Here is a 16,290-nt window from a genome sequence, read left to right as displayed (position 1 = left end):
TTGCGCGTAGAGTACGCGCTGTTTGCGCGTAGAGTACGCGTTGTTTGCGCGTAGAGTACGCGCTGTTTGCGCGTAGAGTACGCGTTGTTTGCGCGTAGAGTACGCGTTGTTTGCGCGTAGAGTACGCGTTGTTTGCGCGTAGAGTACGCGTTTTTTAGTGCGTAGAGTACGCGTTGTTTGCGCGTAGAGTACGCGTTGTTTGCGCGTAGAGTACGCGTTGTTTGCGCGTAGAGTACGCGTTGTTTGCGCGTAGAGTACGCGTTGTTTGCGCGTAGAGTACGCGTTGTTTGCGCGTAGAGTACGCGTTGTTTGCGCGTAGAGTACGCGTTGTTTGCGCGTAGAGTACGCGTTGTTTGCGCGTAGAGTACGCGTTGTTTGCGCGTAGAGTACGCGTTGTTTGCGCGTAGAGTACGCGTTGTTTGCGCGTAGAGTACGCGTTGTTTGCGCGTAGAGTACGCGTTGTTTGCGCGTAGAGTACGCGTTGTTTGCGCGTACAGTACGCGTTGTTTGCGCGTACAGTACGCGTTGTTTGCGTAAGGCGTTAAATAAGGCGTTAAAATACGCACGTTTTTGACCCTCCTGGCGTTCCATATACAACGCACACGTTGGATACGACGCCTATACAACGCTCACGTTGGATACGCTCTAAACCCGTGGCCGTTGACTCTGGTGCCATCGGGGCTCGCTCAAGTCGCTGGCGTATTTTCATTTGATTTGAGCCTATTCATTGTTTGTGTATTTGGTTTAAATGTGTGTGTAACAGAGTGAAATTGAAATTTCGTTTTGTTACGCTGCTTTATTGTATTATTATTATTATTATTATTATTATTATTATTAGGTATTTGTCCAAGTTACTTGTGCTGTGCAGTGCGGGTTCTTGTCTATGGCTCTCTACGAGCCTTTGGATAGTGGGAATCCACTTCCATCCGGTTTGTTGGCGTCTGTAGCCCTGGTTCCGGTAAGAGGTGGTATCACTAAAGTCCCTATGGTTAACATAGGTGAACTTGATGTCGTTCTGCAACCACGGCAAGTGGTGGGAACATTGTGCCAGGTCCAGCCCATGAGCTGGCCAGGAGAGATTATTGCTACTCGTCCAGGTGCTGCCAATGACCAACAAGTTGTAGTTTCCTCGCAAGTTGGAAGTGTTGATGGGGTCGAAGAGGTGATCCAGCAAATGGACCTCTCGCACCTCTCTGCAGAGGAGCAGAGTCAGGTGAAGGGTCTGTTGGGGAAATATAGATCTGTTTTTTCAACAGATGATTCTGATTTAGGGTGTACCAACCTGATTACACATGAGATTCCACTATTGGAATGTGTGGTTTTCAACTGTTGATCTGGTAAGTGGTTATAACCAGGTTCCAGTGGCAGAGCAAGACAAGGGTAAGACCGCTTTTTGCACACCCTTTGGGCTATTCGAATTTAATCGGATGCCCTTTGGGTTGTGCAATGCCCCAAGTACATTCCAGCGGTTGATGGAGCGCATGTTTGGGGATCAACGATTCCAAACTTTATTGCTGTACTTGGATGATATCATTGTCTTCTCGACCAACGTAGCTCAACATCTTGTGCGATTGGAGTTGGTTTTTAGCCGCTTACAGCAAGAGGGCTTAAAGGCCAAACTGGAGAAATGCTGTTTTTTCTGTCAGGAGGTTCACTACTTGGGGCATGTTGTGTCAAGAAGAGGAGTTTCCACTGATCCCGGTAAGATTAGTACGGTGGCAGAATGGAGGCGACCTCTTAACGTTGCAGAGTTACGATCATTTTTGGGCTTTGTAAGTTACTATCGGCGCTTCGTAGCGGGGTTTGCCAAGCTGGCTGCCCCTCTGCATCGCCTGGTAGCAGAGTTGGTCGGCACAAAGAAAAAACGGGGCTCAGGCAGACCCATAGAGAGCTGTTGGACCCCAGAGTGTGAGCAAGGGTTCCAGTCTCTTAAGGAGAAATTGGTGACCGCTCCTGTGTTGGCCTATGCTGATTTTGCCAAGCCCTTTGTTCTTGATATTGATTCTAGCCATTTGGGACTAGGGGCGGCGCTTAGTCAGGAGCAAGATGGGAGGTTACGGCCATTCGCCTATGCCAGTCGAGGGCTTAGACCTACGGAGAAGAATATGGAGAATTACAGTTCCATGAAGTTGAAATTTCTTGCCCTTAAATGGGCGATGGCAGAAAAGTTTAGGGATTACCTTCTGGGCCATCAGTGTACTGTTTATACAGATAACAACCCACTGAGCTACCTGAATTCAGCCAAGCTGGGTGCAACTGAGCAGCGTTGGGTGTCTCAGTTGGCAATTTTTGATTTTGAAATCAAGTATCGCCCTGGTCGGGTTAATGGTAATGCAGACTCATTGTCAAGGCAGTATTCCGCTTGCATTCCGTCACAGTCCATTGGTACACCATTGCCCAAGACACTCTGCACAGTTGACATCTGCCAAGAGGAGGAAGGTGAGTTGGTAGGCGCAGAGCAGCATGCTATTGTCGCCTACCCATCTCATTCTAAGGAAGAGCTCCGGCAGATGCAGTGGGATGATCCAACATTGAGGGTATTTCTTGCATTTTTTTCCAGAAGTAAGTATCCGTCGAAGGTGGAGCGACAGTCAATGTCTAAGTCTGGGTTGGAGCTCTTGCGACAATGGGGCCGATTGTTTGTCAAGGAGGGATTGCTGTACCGCCACCTCCAACTTCCTGATGGTGGAGAGGAGGTAGATCAATTGGTATTACCCGAGGTTTTATGGAATGAGGTGTTTGCGCAGTTACACGATGGGCATGGCCAACAAGGCAGGGAACGGACCTATGAGTTAATTCGGAGGAGATGGTATTGGCCAAGTATGAGTGCCTATGTTCGAGAGCATTGTCAGAACTGCCAGCAGTGTACAATTTCAAAGTCCAGTTATCCAGTGGCTTGTGCTCCCATGGGCCACTTGTTAGCATCCAAGCCCAACCAAATATTGGCTGTTGATTTCACCTTATTAGAACCATCTAGTGATGGACGGGAAAATGTCTTAATTATAACAGACGTATTCTCCAAATACACATTGGCTGTGCCAACTAGGGACCAGAGGGCAACCACTGTAGCCAATGTTCTTGTACAGGAATGGTTTTATAAGTTGGGTGTGCCAGCTAGACTTCATTCTGATCAGGGTCGGAACTTTGAGAGTGCAGTGATTGCCCAATTGTGTCATCTGTATGGGATTCAGAAATGTCACACGACTCCATACCATCCCCAGGGTAACGGACAGTGTGAAAGGTTTAATCGAACACTGCACGATCTTCTTCGTTCCCTTCCATCCGAACAGAAACGTTCCTGGACTCGGCATTTGGCACACGTGGTTTTCACGTATAACACCACGTGCCATCATACCACCGGTGAGTCTCCGCATTTTCTGATGTTCGGACAAACTCCACGGTTGCCGGTGGATTTTCTGCTGGCAGGAGTGGAGGATCCAGTCGGGGGTAGTGTGGAAGATTGGGTGGCTGAGCATCAGGAAGGGCTTAGAGTAACCTATGGAAGGGTAAAAGGTCGTCTTGAAGCAGCGGCGGAACATAGGAAGAACTTGTACGATCAGACAGTAAGGGGCCAATCACTGATAGAGGGCCAATTAGTCCATTTGCGTGAGCATGGAGTTCGAGGCAGGAATAAGATTCAGAATCATTGGTCAACTGCTCTGTATAAAATTGTAAGAGCTCCTCGGGAAGGTGGTCAGGTGTATAGTATATCTTCACTGGATGAGCCCATTCGGGTAAAACATGTGCATAGGTCTCTGTTGAAGCTGGCTCCTGAAACTGTACAACGGGCTTATCATATTGATCTGGGCTTAGAGGGACAAGATTTTCAGGAAAATTTGTGTGAGGGGGACTCTGTGATGGTGGTTATTGAGCCTTCACCTCCTACCCCTGTAAATGACGCCTCTGTGGAAATTGTTTCAAGGGTGACCACTGAATGTACCTTCCCTCTGGTATCCGTTTTAAATTCACCGTCTAGTGAGGCCTCTACTTCGGGGGCACAGGGCTTTCGAAGATCAACTAGGACAACGGCTGGGAAACATCCGAATCGTTATAATTTGCCCAGGACAGTAATTTGTGATGTGTCTGCTAGTTTATCACTACCGGTTGAGAACCCTCTCCTGGGACAAGGAAGGCACTGTCATTTCCGCCCTTGGCTGTAGAAGGTGAATCATTGGGACAATGATTGAAAATCCTGGGGTAGATTGTAGTGGGATGGCCTTTTTTTTTTTAAGAGTAGTCTGCGTGGCCCCTTTAAAAATAGCGGGACATTAAGTGGGTGGGTACGTCAGGTAATTACGTACCTATATAGATTCAGGTGAGTTAAGTGCGTCATGACATTGCATCGATGTGACCTGTTTGTGTTGCTGTTGAATCTCCTTCACTCCTCGAGAAAGGTAGGCTCTGTTAAACTGGTGGATCATAGACGGGAGGGAAATATAAATCTAGAATATGGGTGTTCGTAGGAACTTAATTCACAAGTTTGATTAATGTGCTTGCTTGATGTAATTTTAGATTAGTCGGGTGCGTCCAGACATTGCTAGTGAGCATGTGTGAGTGAGTGTCTTGCACGTGAAAGAAGTTGCTAGCTGCTGTTTTGCTGTGGTTAAAATATCGTTTCCTGTTTGGGACGCGGGATTCTCTTGTTGCATTGAACGCTCGTGATTGCATGGACTGCTCGCGATTACCTTGAACGTTGTACAACGCACACGTTGGATACGACGCCTATACAACGCTCACGTTGGATACGCTCTAAACCCGTGGCCGTTGACTCTGGTGCCATCGGGGCTCGCTCATGTCGCTGGCGTATTTTCATTTGATTTGAGTCTATTCATTGTTTGTGTATTTGGTTTAAATGTGTGTGTAACAGAGTGAAATTGAAATTTCGTTATGTTACGCTGCTTTATTATATTATTATTATTATTATTATTATTATTAGGTATTGTTTATTTACCAATTTATTTAGTTTGTTCCTTTCTTTATTTGGGTTGGTTGTATTCCTTCGTTGTCTCGCTTTACATTTATCCCGCTCTATTTCGGAATTTAGTAATTGTGGTTTATTTGTTCTGTTGCTCTTTTGGCCTTGGTTTATCTGATTGGCGTTGAGTGGGTTTAAATTAATTATATCTTTTTGGTTTTGGTTGGTTTGAAGTGTTTTGATTTGCATTTATTTTGTTTTCTGAATGGAGTGGTGAAGTGTTTAAGCCAAGACATAACGTGAACGAAGGGAACCAACTTTAATTTATTTGTTGTGAATTGTTTCTTTAAGTATATTTTTTTCCTTTTCTTTTTGGGTGCGTGTGGCCAGTGTATGGGTGGCCGGCCCAGGGGAACTGTCTAAACAAAGCCCAGTGGGATGATTCCTTCATATTTATTAAATTTTATCACTGATGTTGAGCTCCAGGTGTTTTTTTTAATAACTTAAATAAATACATTTTTGGTCAGTGGTCTTGTCTCTGCTCGTCCTTTTCATTTGGTTGAAAGCCTGTAAATGGGGAGGCTCAGAAATTGGGGTCTGAGTACGGGTTTTACCAGTGTAAGTTAATGATCGTCAGTCATACGGTCACATATAGATGAATTGTACACACATGTATTATTCTGTTATTAAAAAAGATTTATTAAACACATTTTACACACACTTGTTTGACTTCATCGTCTATTTTCTCAGTTCAAACACAATATTATTAATTCCTTTAACAACTGTAAACTGCTGTTGTCTAGTAGTAGATGCACATGTACAGTAAAAAACAACAACAACATGTTAAAATGACGTATTGTGTGTTACATGGAAATGTAACATTGTGTGGAGCTACAATGATACTCAAAAGTGATCTACACATATTACAGGTTCAGATTAAAGTAAAATTTGTTGAAATTCTGTACATTGAGAAAGTAAATCAGGATGTTTATATCTATCCACAAAACTATAATAATCCCACAATATGCAGAATTGTTAAACAAGAGGATAAAATTGTGTGAAAAATCTAAAATATCTTGAATGATGCAAAACAAATTCAATGTTAAATTAGATCACATTTACCTATAATATCCTTTAAAAAATCAACAGGTGTCTGCATAAAAACACACTTTCATGGCATCTAAATAGACTTTTATTACATTCAAAATGTTAAACTTAAGATCTTTGATTTCTAGAATATGTATTTAATGTTTAAAAATGGCCAGCATGTAAAATTCACAATAATACTTGTTAATATCACAGTGATGTAAAAATATCACTGGTGTAGTTTCACCTGCACAAGAATAATGGAGTGGAAACATATAACCAAGAACCTTTACTCAATATCTGAAGTTATGAAAGATTCAAACAGTGTCATTGAGAATGAAATCACTGACGGCAGATGTTGAAGAATCACAAATGTTTGATCACAGGAGATTATAAACACATCTTTGGCAGTGACACATTGACACAGGTCTGCAAACACAAATGTTGGACTTGTTATTTATGAGCTCTCCTCTTGTTTGTTAGTCCTCAGAAGTTTGAGTTCATCTTCCAGGTGTTTGATTCTGTCAATCAGAGCGTCTCTGTCGTCTCGAGCTCTCCGATTGGCCAGCCAGCGTGCTTCCTCTATCTTCCTTTCATACCAGCGCTCCATCTGCAGAGTCACCGCCTCAAAGAAATACTGCGTCACCTCCAGCGTGCCTCCTCTTGACATTTGATTGTCTTGTTTGGTCTTTGCTCTTTGTTGGGAACTTTTCTTCCTGTGATCGGGGAGAGATCTCGTGTTCACATCGGAATCCTGTGCTTCATTCTGCGCTCTGTGAGGGTCACTGCACGCCCGAGAACGTCGCTTGGGCCGGACGATACACGCAGACTGATTCTCTGATGGCTGCTTATCATCTTCAAAGACAAAGAAGAAGAATTTAGAAGACTGCTACAAATGTCATCTTTGGTGAATAAAAAGATCAACTTCTTGTGAAAAACATTCTGGTTATGTGTGTGTGAGAGAGACAGACAGAGATGAAGATGAAAGTGTGCTTCATACCTGATGACACGTCCACCTCAATCACATAGTAACCGGTGGATCCGTCGTCAGCACATGAGCTCGTGGCTGCAGTCCCGCCCCCCTCCTTCTCATCCGACTGGTTTGATTGACTGCTCAGAGCTCCGCCCCCGACAGCATGATGATCACAATCTGGTGAGGATGAGGAGCGGTGTAATGTAGTGTGGTCACCGGTGAGACGCGTCTCCAAACTTTGGATCTTAGAGAGACACCAGTTCTTCAGATCACTGACCACAGAATCCTGTTTACAGAACACGAGAGAGAGAATCTACTCTGTATTTGAACAGAAATCATCTCATATATACATTTATTTCATACTTTTGCCTTCAGTTAGATCAGACGAGACATCTGGGTGTGTTTAAAAAAAATACAGCTTTCATTGTGATATTTTATTATTTCATGTGTGTCCAAGAAACGACTGTCAACTCTGTTACCCACTAGTGAAACCTCCCTCAAATAGCAACGGATTGTACGAATCTCCCATAATTTGCATATTGTGATGTCATAGAAGTGTGAATGAAAGGCAAGGTGGTAAATCCACTCTCTTTTCCTAAATATTGGTTAAAATAGCAAACATGTGTCAATAGTGGATTCATTACCTGTCAACACTGTTACTTAAATATTATTGTTACATATTTTAATTGTGTTAAACATATGTTTATGGAAATATATTTCTAAACATATCACATGTCAAAATGTTAAAAAAAAAGTCAATTATGTTAAATATAAGGTAAATGTAACTAGGTATATCTAGGTCTATGAGATATAAGGCTTTTATGTAAGGTCATGCTCGTATTTAAAGGAAAAAGCTTCACATTTTCAGATTTTTTCATGACCCACAATTAAAGAATGACCCATATGTGGAAATATGAGTACTCACATTACAATAGATATGAAAAGATTCTGTCTGAAACTTTCAACTTTGATAAATATTTAACTGAAACATTTATTTTATAGTTGTGTTAAAAGAACATAATTGTAATGTTACTGTGCTTAGACTCATTATATCATATTAATAAAGACATTAGAATCTGAATGTGATTCTGAATGTTTCATTTATTTGATGAGTTAATGAAGGTTTCAAACAGCTCGTCTGTTTCAATTATTTGACATGTATCTGAAAACTAAAAGCAAGTATGAATAAGTGTTTTATTACTTCAACAGCTCTTGTCATTTGGGTTTGTGTAGATGTGATGAATGTTACCCGTCTCTTCTCTCCTTCCAGTCGTTCCTGCATGACTCTCTTGTCAATGCGATGTAAACACTGGATCCTCTCAGCAGAAACTCTCTCTGAAGTGATCTTATCAAGAGCTCTGATCTATAAAAACACTCACACATTCATTCAGCAGTAAGTTTGCTTTGAGTGTTTGGACATTAATAAAGAGATGTGGATGATGAAATAAGTCATGAGGTCGTGATGAGATGTTTGGTACCTGATGTTTGTTGCTGAGGTCCAGTTGACCCATCTTTGTGTTCATGAGCTGCTGGACTGTGTGAATCTCTGACTGCATTTCTTCTTTAGTGGCCGTGAGTTGATTCTCCAGTTTATGAATGAGAGGTTCACATCTGCAGCCGTTCAGCGGCGCCTGACGCACAAATAATACACAAAATCATCACAAACTATCATGTGTCATTACTGACTAATAATGGCCATGTTTCATATTATCAAATGTTCATTTCATTCTTCAACATTGACTTCTGTTTAAAACTATTTTCTCATACAAACCCTCTTTTTCATTTCATACATGTATGTTTATTTCACTATTTTCATCGTCTCAAATCCTGATATCATCAGAAATATCGGCTAATGTTGATTATATTTGATATCAAATACAAAACTTTACAGGAGGTTAAAATCATCAAATTTGCCAATCAGAACGAGCGCACATGAATGAATAATGAAGGCATGAGAAGAGTTCACCTGCATGATTTTTCCGTCTTGATCTCTGTAAAGTGTGTAGAGCTGATAGGCTTTATAGTTATGAGGAGCAGTCAATGGAAATGATCTGTCAGCTTTACTCTTCTTCTTAACATCACTGTGTTTGTGTCTTCTGATGAGAGCGTCTGATGGAGACACCTGTGAGACACACACATTTAAATCATCATCATCATCTAGAGCAATGAGTCAAAACTCATCTGATGTCTCTTGTGTACCTTCTCTTTGACTTTATTCTCCAGGTTTTTGTTTGGTGTGTCTGTGGCACACATGCTGTCCTTGTGCGGGAGAGAACCGTCACTGCCATGATGAGTGTCATTAGCTGGAGATTCACTGTCCTACACACACACACACACACACACACAATTTTCATTTTTAGGGATCTGTCCCTTTAAGAGCAGAATATGGTGGTGTATGGAGTTGAACATCTTCACTTTTCTCTGTAACATGTCATCACGCGGGACCGACTGCGCTCGACCTTCAGTCTTCATCTTGTCTCTCCTCTTCCTCACCGTCCGTCCTCGACTGAAGCTCTACACGTGAACACACACATCACATGTGTCAGCTGTGTCTGATTGAACACATTGATCAGACTGAATAATCATTCATTTTAATATGGTTGTGTGAGTTCTTACCTGCGATGCTTTGGTTAACATCAGCGCCACCTCCGGGTTGTCATTTTCACGTGCCTGACCGAGAGCCGTCTCTGCCACCTTCACACAAACACAAAAGAATATCCATTAAGCAGAACAGACTAGATTAAATCTAAATTATTATTAAGAAGAAACATCTTTCGTCTGATTGTTTGACATGGTTGTATTGTCTCGGCCGTGATGCGATACCCACACCAGCTTATATCAACTGTTCAACTATAGTGGTATAACAACGCGTGCGTTGTTTCAATCAGGTCCTGCGAGTGTATTTCTTACATTGTTTTTGATGTGAGTGTCAGCCCCGGCCTCCAGTAACATGCGTACGGTCTTCCTGTGATTCAGAGCGGCTGCAATGTGTAAAGCCGTGTCACCCGCCTGCACATCACAACAGCTTGATCATTACAGAAACACTGACATCTTTAAAAGTGAACGAACAGAGATGTGCAGACGTGAGATAAAAACATACATGATTTTTTTCAGTCACCGAGCAGAAGACGGAGAGGAGCGCTCGAGTCACCGTTAGGTGATTATACCGCGCGGACACGTGCAGACACGTGTCACCTGCCTGCCACAAACACACACCAGAGGAAAATGAGAATAAACTAAGAAAAAGAACCAGGGACTCGAAGGAAAACAGAAAAGACAGACGTGATGTTTACATTGTTTTTACTGTCAGGACGAGAACCGGCCAACAGCAGAACTTTAGAGCTCTGAGCGTGACCGTTCTGACACGCCAAATGAAGAGCTGAGTTTCCCGCCTGAGACACACGACATGATGACGTCATCAGCTTTGTGCATTATACATTCAAGGTTTTCTTTGTCACATACACAGTTAAACACAACCCGTAGTGAAACGCAGTGAACCTTGTTTTTAGCGTGAACGTTTGCTCCGGCCTTCACCAGCAGTTTGACAGACTGACTGAAGCCGTGCCACGCCGTCTCATGTAACGCAGTGTTGCCATCCTGAAACACACAGAAAACACAACAACAACGAGTGACTAACAGAGTTCAGGACTCTAGAAATGATTATTAAATGAAATAGTCACTCATTTATATTCAAGATCACTCCTCTTTGTGATGTGTGAACGGGAAATATTATATACATCTGTACATTTACCTTGTCTTGTCTATCGAGCGCACACCCTTCCTGTACGAGAGCCGAGATGACGTCTGTGTTTCCCAGCACCGCTGCTCTGTGTAACGCTGTCTGATCACACTGAAAACAACATACATCCTAAAATATTACTGAAACACTACAGAGGGCCAAAACAAACACTCACATGGGCTTGACTCAGCCAAAAAAGATGTGTGTGACCTCCTTTCTATACCTCAACACAAACTAGTTTGAAGTTCAAATAAAAAACTTCCATATTTTGAGCTTATTATAGCCAACACAGTTTAAACATGCTGAGTCTGACATGTTGATAGCTTCAGATCTCATTGGTTCTCACATGCCACATACATTTATTAACCCACTGGGGTGATTTGACCATTTTAATAATGAGCTTCAACATTTTGAGTCCAATGTATAAACATAACATGACTGCAATTATATATACAATTATATCTTTGTGTTTAACTTAAGTAAGTCAACTATTGTCGAGATGACAAATGAGTACATGATGACATGATGTCGTTTGAGTGAACTTTGACATTCACTTCCTTTGTTGCCTGTATAGACGGTTTCATGGGATACACGTTAACTTCCACTCTGTGTTTGGTTATAATATAACATTATATTTGAATGTTGATTTATGGTAATATTTTACAGTATATTAATTCAATTTAATTCAATCAACTCAACAGTAACAGATTCTTTGCAGAGGTCTACACTATTTATTTATGTTGTTGCTGCTGAAACCATCAGTAAACTTCACAACGCTTCTTATACACTCATAAAAGTTATTAACTGATGATGTGAACAATATTTCACACTCTTAAATCATGAGTGTCTCTACATCACATGTGACATTTGCTTAGAAGATGAATGTTTTATCCTCACATCATCTTGAATGTCCAGATCACATCCGGCTGCCAGGAGAATCCTCACGACAGCGATGTGGCCTTTATATGCCGCCAGATGTAGAGGTGTCCTGCCATTCTACAAACACACACCAAACCATTAATACTATTATTCAAGTATATATTTCATTAGTTGTCATAACTGAAATGTCATCACTCACCTTAGTGGTGGCTACTTTACCCCCTTTATTGATGAGCTGGACCACATGATCGGCTCGGCCCTTGTGCGAGGCCACGAGGAGACGCTCAGAGAGTGCTCGCACAGATGGAGCATCCTGCTGGCTCATGAATTACACAAAACCCTGGGAAGAGGGGGAATGCTCAGGGTCAGCAGGAATAAGCCCCTCGGCCGTGAGATGACATGAATGTGGGATCATAGATGTCCAGCTCGTGGAGGGATCTGACCCTCACGTCCGTGACTCAGGCCCTGGACGGGAAAAGGAAATGGGTACAACTGTGGAAACTGTCCGAACAGTGGCAACAAAGTGCGCTGCAAACTAAGAGATGTTACGGTGACGTATTTTTTTTTAAGTCAATCCGGAAGTTAGTATTACACTGCTTCCTTTGGCAGTACTTTAATGGGGCGTTATAAGACATTAAAGAAGCATTAAAATACGATGAGATACAGAGTTACAGCATAGTAGACTAGAGAACGAACGCTTTGTGTTCAAACCCCAGTATATAAGTTCAAAGCGTAATGTGATTGATTTATGACGTATATTGATGACCACTAAAAAGGGACACAGAGGCAGTATGATAGTAAATCAGAGAAGAGCTGACACATGAGCAAGAGCAGACAAACCCACATCAGTCACACAACCCCCATTCAAGCCTGACAGATTCTTCACATACTGATACTACACACAAGAAAACACAAAGAGTTTTACAATACTGGCCTGAAGAAAGAAAACGATTCTTTACATGCTGAAGAAGTTTGTCTTCTTCAAAGCTCACTGCACAAAAACATTCTTCATTTGTACTTCACTGGTTATGTTTGCAGTGTAAAGGTCATGTTGAACACACTTATTTATAAAATGCATCCGTTGACCACGCTTTGGATAAAAATGTCGGCCAAATACGCAAGGGTCATTCCCACGAAACGACTGACACATCACGGCAGACAGGGTTTTAATGATAAAACATACTGCAGCAACACAAAAATGATCATCATAAACATAATTGTGTTCTCGATCTAAAGCATAATTTTAACATAGGAATGAATTGTTCAATCACTTTTTCTGATTACTGTTACACGTCTAGATTTGTCTTGTGCGCATTATATGTTGTAATTAAACAAAGAAAACAAGTCAAATTAAAATATTCTGAAAAACAATTGGATGCTCTTCTAGATCTTATCATATGACAAAAAAATAACTGACAGGTTATTTAAGTATGATAAAAATGAAGGAATAGTGGAAGAAAGGAGTGTCCATAGCTGATATTCTCATCATCCGTACATTTTTTTAAACCCTGTTTACACACACACAAATATATTTACATTAAGTTTGATTTTATGTGAAGAAACACATCTGCCAGTTCCTTTCAAATGACAGGTTAACGGATTACTTTATATTTTACTATTCGAAAACCTTAATACTCTCTTGTCACGATGTGTACACAACTTTCTTCATTCTCAGTACCGGTAGTTTTCTGCGTTTAAAAATGTGTAATTTACTGTTTAAATATACTTAATAAATGTCTTATTAGGTATGATTAATAAAAAAAAAATTCCCAGCAAAACATGCTACAGGATTGACGGTTTAAAAACTGTCAGTAAAAGTTTTGAAATGAATGTCTAGTTTTAAACTAGGCATTTAAATTATACATTAATGTATAAAAACGAAATGCGTTGATGTGAGTGTTTTTAAGAAAATGTTTGACATCTTAAAACCTTAAGCCCTTAAATCTTAAAAAGATGTCATGAGAATCCCCCACAAATATCTCTTTACCATCCTCAGCATCTCTATGAGCTCATATGCTCAGTTTGTCCATTAAAGACACTGTCATCTGGACTCAAACCGGTAATCAGATTCCAGACCACAAATAATATTAACCTAAAAGCCATTTATTGTCCATAGAGACTAAAAAAGGTTCCCAGCGTGAATGCCGACTGATCAAATTTAATCTTCATGACATCATCTCTGGCTGAAATCCACTTGACTTCATCTCTGACAAAACTACCGTAAATACCTTCTCAAAAATGACATAACTACTTTAAAGAGATCTGCCGTTCATCTCATTTCTCTGGCCCAACAGTCAGAGTTAACAAATCAAACTGCTTTGAGTTCACCATCCACTAGAAAAGGAAGTGTTTTAAGACAAAAGTGACGAGACCACTGAAAAGAAGGTTTAAAGCGTAAAACACTGTAAGACAGATGGATATACTGCATAAAAATGATTAAGTCAACATGTTTCTGTTAAAGAGCATAAAGGTTATTTCCAACCGTCATGTTGTAAAACAATGAGATGTTTTCTAAATCTTATCAATTTACAAAATAGAAACAAAGATAATGTCTGTCCTGAAGATCTGTATCTAAATGACAAAATGATGTTCTACGTCCAGATGTTTGTGTGTAATAAAAGTGTCCTGCACGTTTCAGCAGATCCGTGTCATTCACCGTTTTATCTCTGTGAAAAAAAGATAGAGAGAGAAAGAGAGAGAGGGGGGGGATATAGACATCATTTCCCGGTTTGAAACCTTATCCTGAAATCTGTTCGTCATAATCCTTTTCTCCTCATGGCGACGTACAGCAAGAGTTTCACTTTTCAGCTCTATTCAGAGCATTGGAAGCAGAACTCAGTCAAGAGATGGTGCCAGAAAGAGCATGATGTGAATCATGTGTAGCTCAGAGGCATACATTACATCTATCAAATGATCCTGACACTATCAACAATATAACCATCAAACAAACCCATCATATTACAGCCAGAAATCAAAAACAAAGACATGAGAAACTGTATTTTGCTTTATTTATATACAACAAACAATGATTTAAGGGCGGTTGATCATTTAAGGTTTATATGAATTCCCATAATGAGCAGCAATCCAGAACTCATTTTATTCATGCTTTCTCTTCAGCACACCGTTTGAAGCATTTTATACGTAAAAATAAATAATTGACACTGATTTTCACTTCATTCCGGAGAAATACGACCCATAAACGTGTGTACCTGTATGAGGTTTAAATGATGTGAGATATGGTTATATGATCTGTACTTGAGATGACCAATGCTAGAAACAATCCAGACATAAGAATGATATCACCACACCCTCTCTCTCTCTCTCTCTCTCTATACATTTGACTTCTTATGTATAGACCTCTTTGGATGATGTAAACAATGCTGATCTTTGCTAACTGAAAATGACTAACATTCTTCCAAATATCTTTCTCTGTGTTCATTGGAACATAGAAATGTATACAGGTTAGAAACAACATTAGGGTGAGTAAATTTTGAGTTTAAATATTTCGATGAACTATCCCTTTAGTAAAAACAACAGATGTAAAAAAAACAATACAAACATAACATAACAAAATGTCTAAATGTAGTATTTTTGGGTCTTTTTCCAGATTTCATGTTGTTCTTGTTCCCATTCAGCCGAAAACACTCCACCAATAGAAGCCCAGTAGAGACACACAGATCCCATTATAGTTTCCATTATAACCAATATATCCATTAGAAACTTTCAGATTGTTGCTGTTGAAAATCGATATGAATATTATTTTTTATTATATATTTATCTGTTAAATAGTATATCTTGCGACTTGTAACCAAAAGTGAGCAAAACCTGACAAAACTTCGCGTTTTCTATAAGAGGTAGAGTGTGGGTAAGGTTACAGTGTTTATAACTAACTGTGCATAAAACAAGAGAGAGAGAGACATAGAGAGAGAGAGACATAGAGAGAGAGAGAGAGAGAGAGAGAGAGAGAGAGAGATTGAGAGAGAGAGACAGAGAGAGAGAGAGAGAGAGAGAGATTGAGAGAGGAAGAGAGAGAGAGAGAGAGAGAGAGAGAGAGAGAGAGAGAGAGAGAGAGAGAGATTGAGAGAGAGAGAGAGAGAGAGAGAGAGAGATTGAGAGAGGAAGAGAGAGAGAGAGATTGAGAGAGAGAGAGAGAGCGAGAGAGAGAGAGATTGAGAGAGGAAGAGAGAGAGAGAGAGAGAGATTGAGAGAGAGCGAGAGAGAGAGAGAGATTGAAAGAGAGATAGAGAGAGCGAGAGAGAGACAGAGAGATTGAGAGAGGAAGAGAGAGAGAGAGAGAGAGAGAGAGAGAGCGCCACATTCTTCAGGAGGATTTTCAAGTGCTATAGCAACCACACACACATTTTATTTAAATGATCTCTATTAAATCAAACATGCGCCTCACACACACTGCACACACTCATAAACAGCATTAAAGCGTCAAAAACGGAGGTTAACCCAGCTAAACATGAATAATACAACACAAACCAGCCCAAACTCTGTGACTACTGTAAGAAAAATATAACTTACACTTGGAGGAGATTCACGTAAGCTCCTCGTTATCAAACGGTTTAACGGCTTTATCCTCAAACTGTTATGAATCGTGAAATACCCGCGTGTGAACAGAGCAGAGGTTGATAAACATGATCCAAACTGCGCAATGAGCTGAGCGTGCGTGCGTGCGTGCGTGCGTGCCATCCA

At 40.8% G+C, this 16,290-nt stretch overlaps 1 protein-coding gene across 1 annotated transcript; it reads right to left on the bottom strand.

Annotated features, from left to right (window-relative positions):
- Nucleotides 1-5,590: 5,590 nt before the first annotated feature.
- Nucleotides 5,591-16,270, bottom strand: ankrd6b (ankyrin repeat domain 6b). The gene is made up of 16 exons (XM_056763601.1): nucleotides 16,120-16,270; nucleotides 11,792-12,057; nucleotides 11,611-11,709; nucleotides 10,726-10,824; nucleotides 10,473-10,571; nucleotides 10,268-10,366; nucleotides 10,075-10,173; nucleotides 9,885-9,983; nucleotides 9,591-9,668; nucleotides 9,390-9,488; nucleotides 9,174-9,293; nucleotides 8,941-9,096; nucleotides 8,453-8,605; nucleotides 8,224-8,337; nucleotides 7,002-7,260; nucleotides 5,591-6,856 (listed from the first exon to the last, which is right to left on the bottom strand). Exons 2-16 carry the CDS (start codon nucleotides 11,915-11,917, stop codon nucleotides 6,459-6,461), a joined length of 2,097 nt encoding a protein of 698 aa, XP_056619579.1. The 5' UTR covers nucleotides 11,918-12,057; nucleotides 16,120-16,270; the 3' UTR covers nucleotides 5,591-6,458.
- Between the last annotated feature and the right edge of the window lie 20 nt (nucleotides 16,271-16,290).

Source organism: Triplophysa dalaica, chromosome 13 (assembly GCF_015846415.1).
Source record: "Triplophysa dalaica isolate WHDGS20190420 chromosome 13, ASM1584641v1, whole genome shotgun sequence".
In the NCBI taxonomy this organism is placed as follows: Eukaryota; Metazoa; Chordata; class Actinopteri; order Cypriniformes; family Nemacheilidae; genus Triplophysa; species Triplophysa dalaica.
Note: the sequence above shows the minus strand (reverse complement) of the source record. Positions and strands in the feature narration are given on the sequence as shown.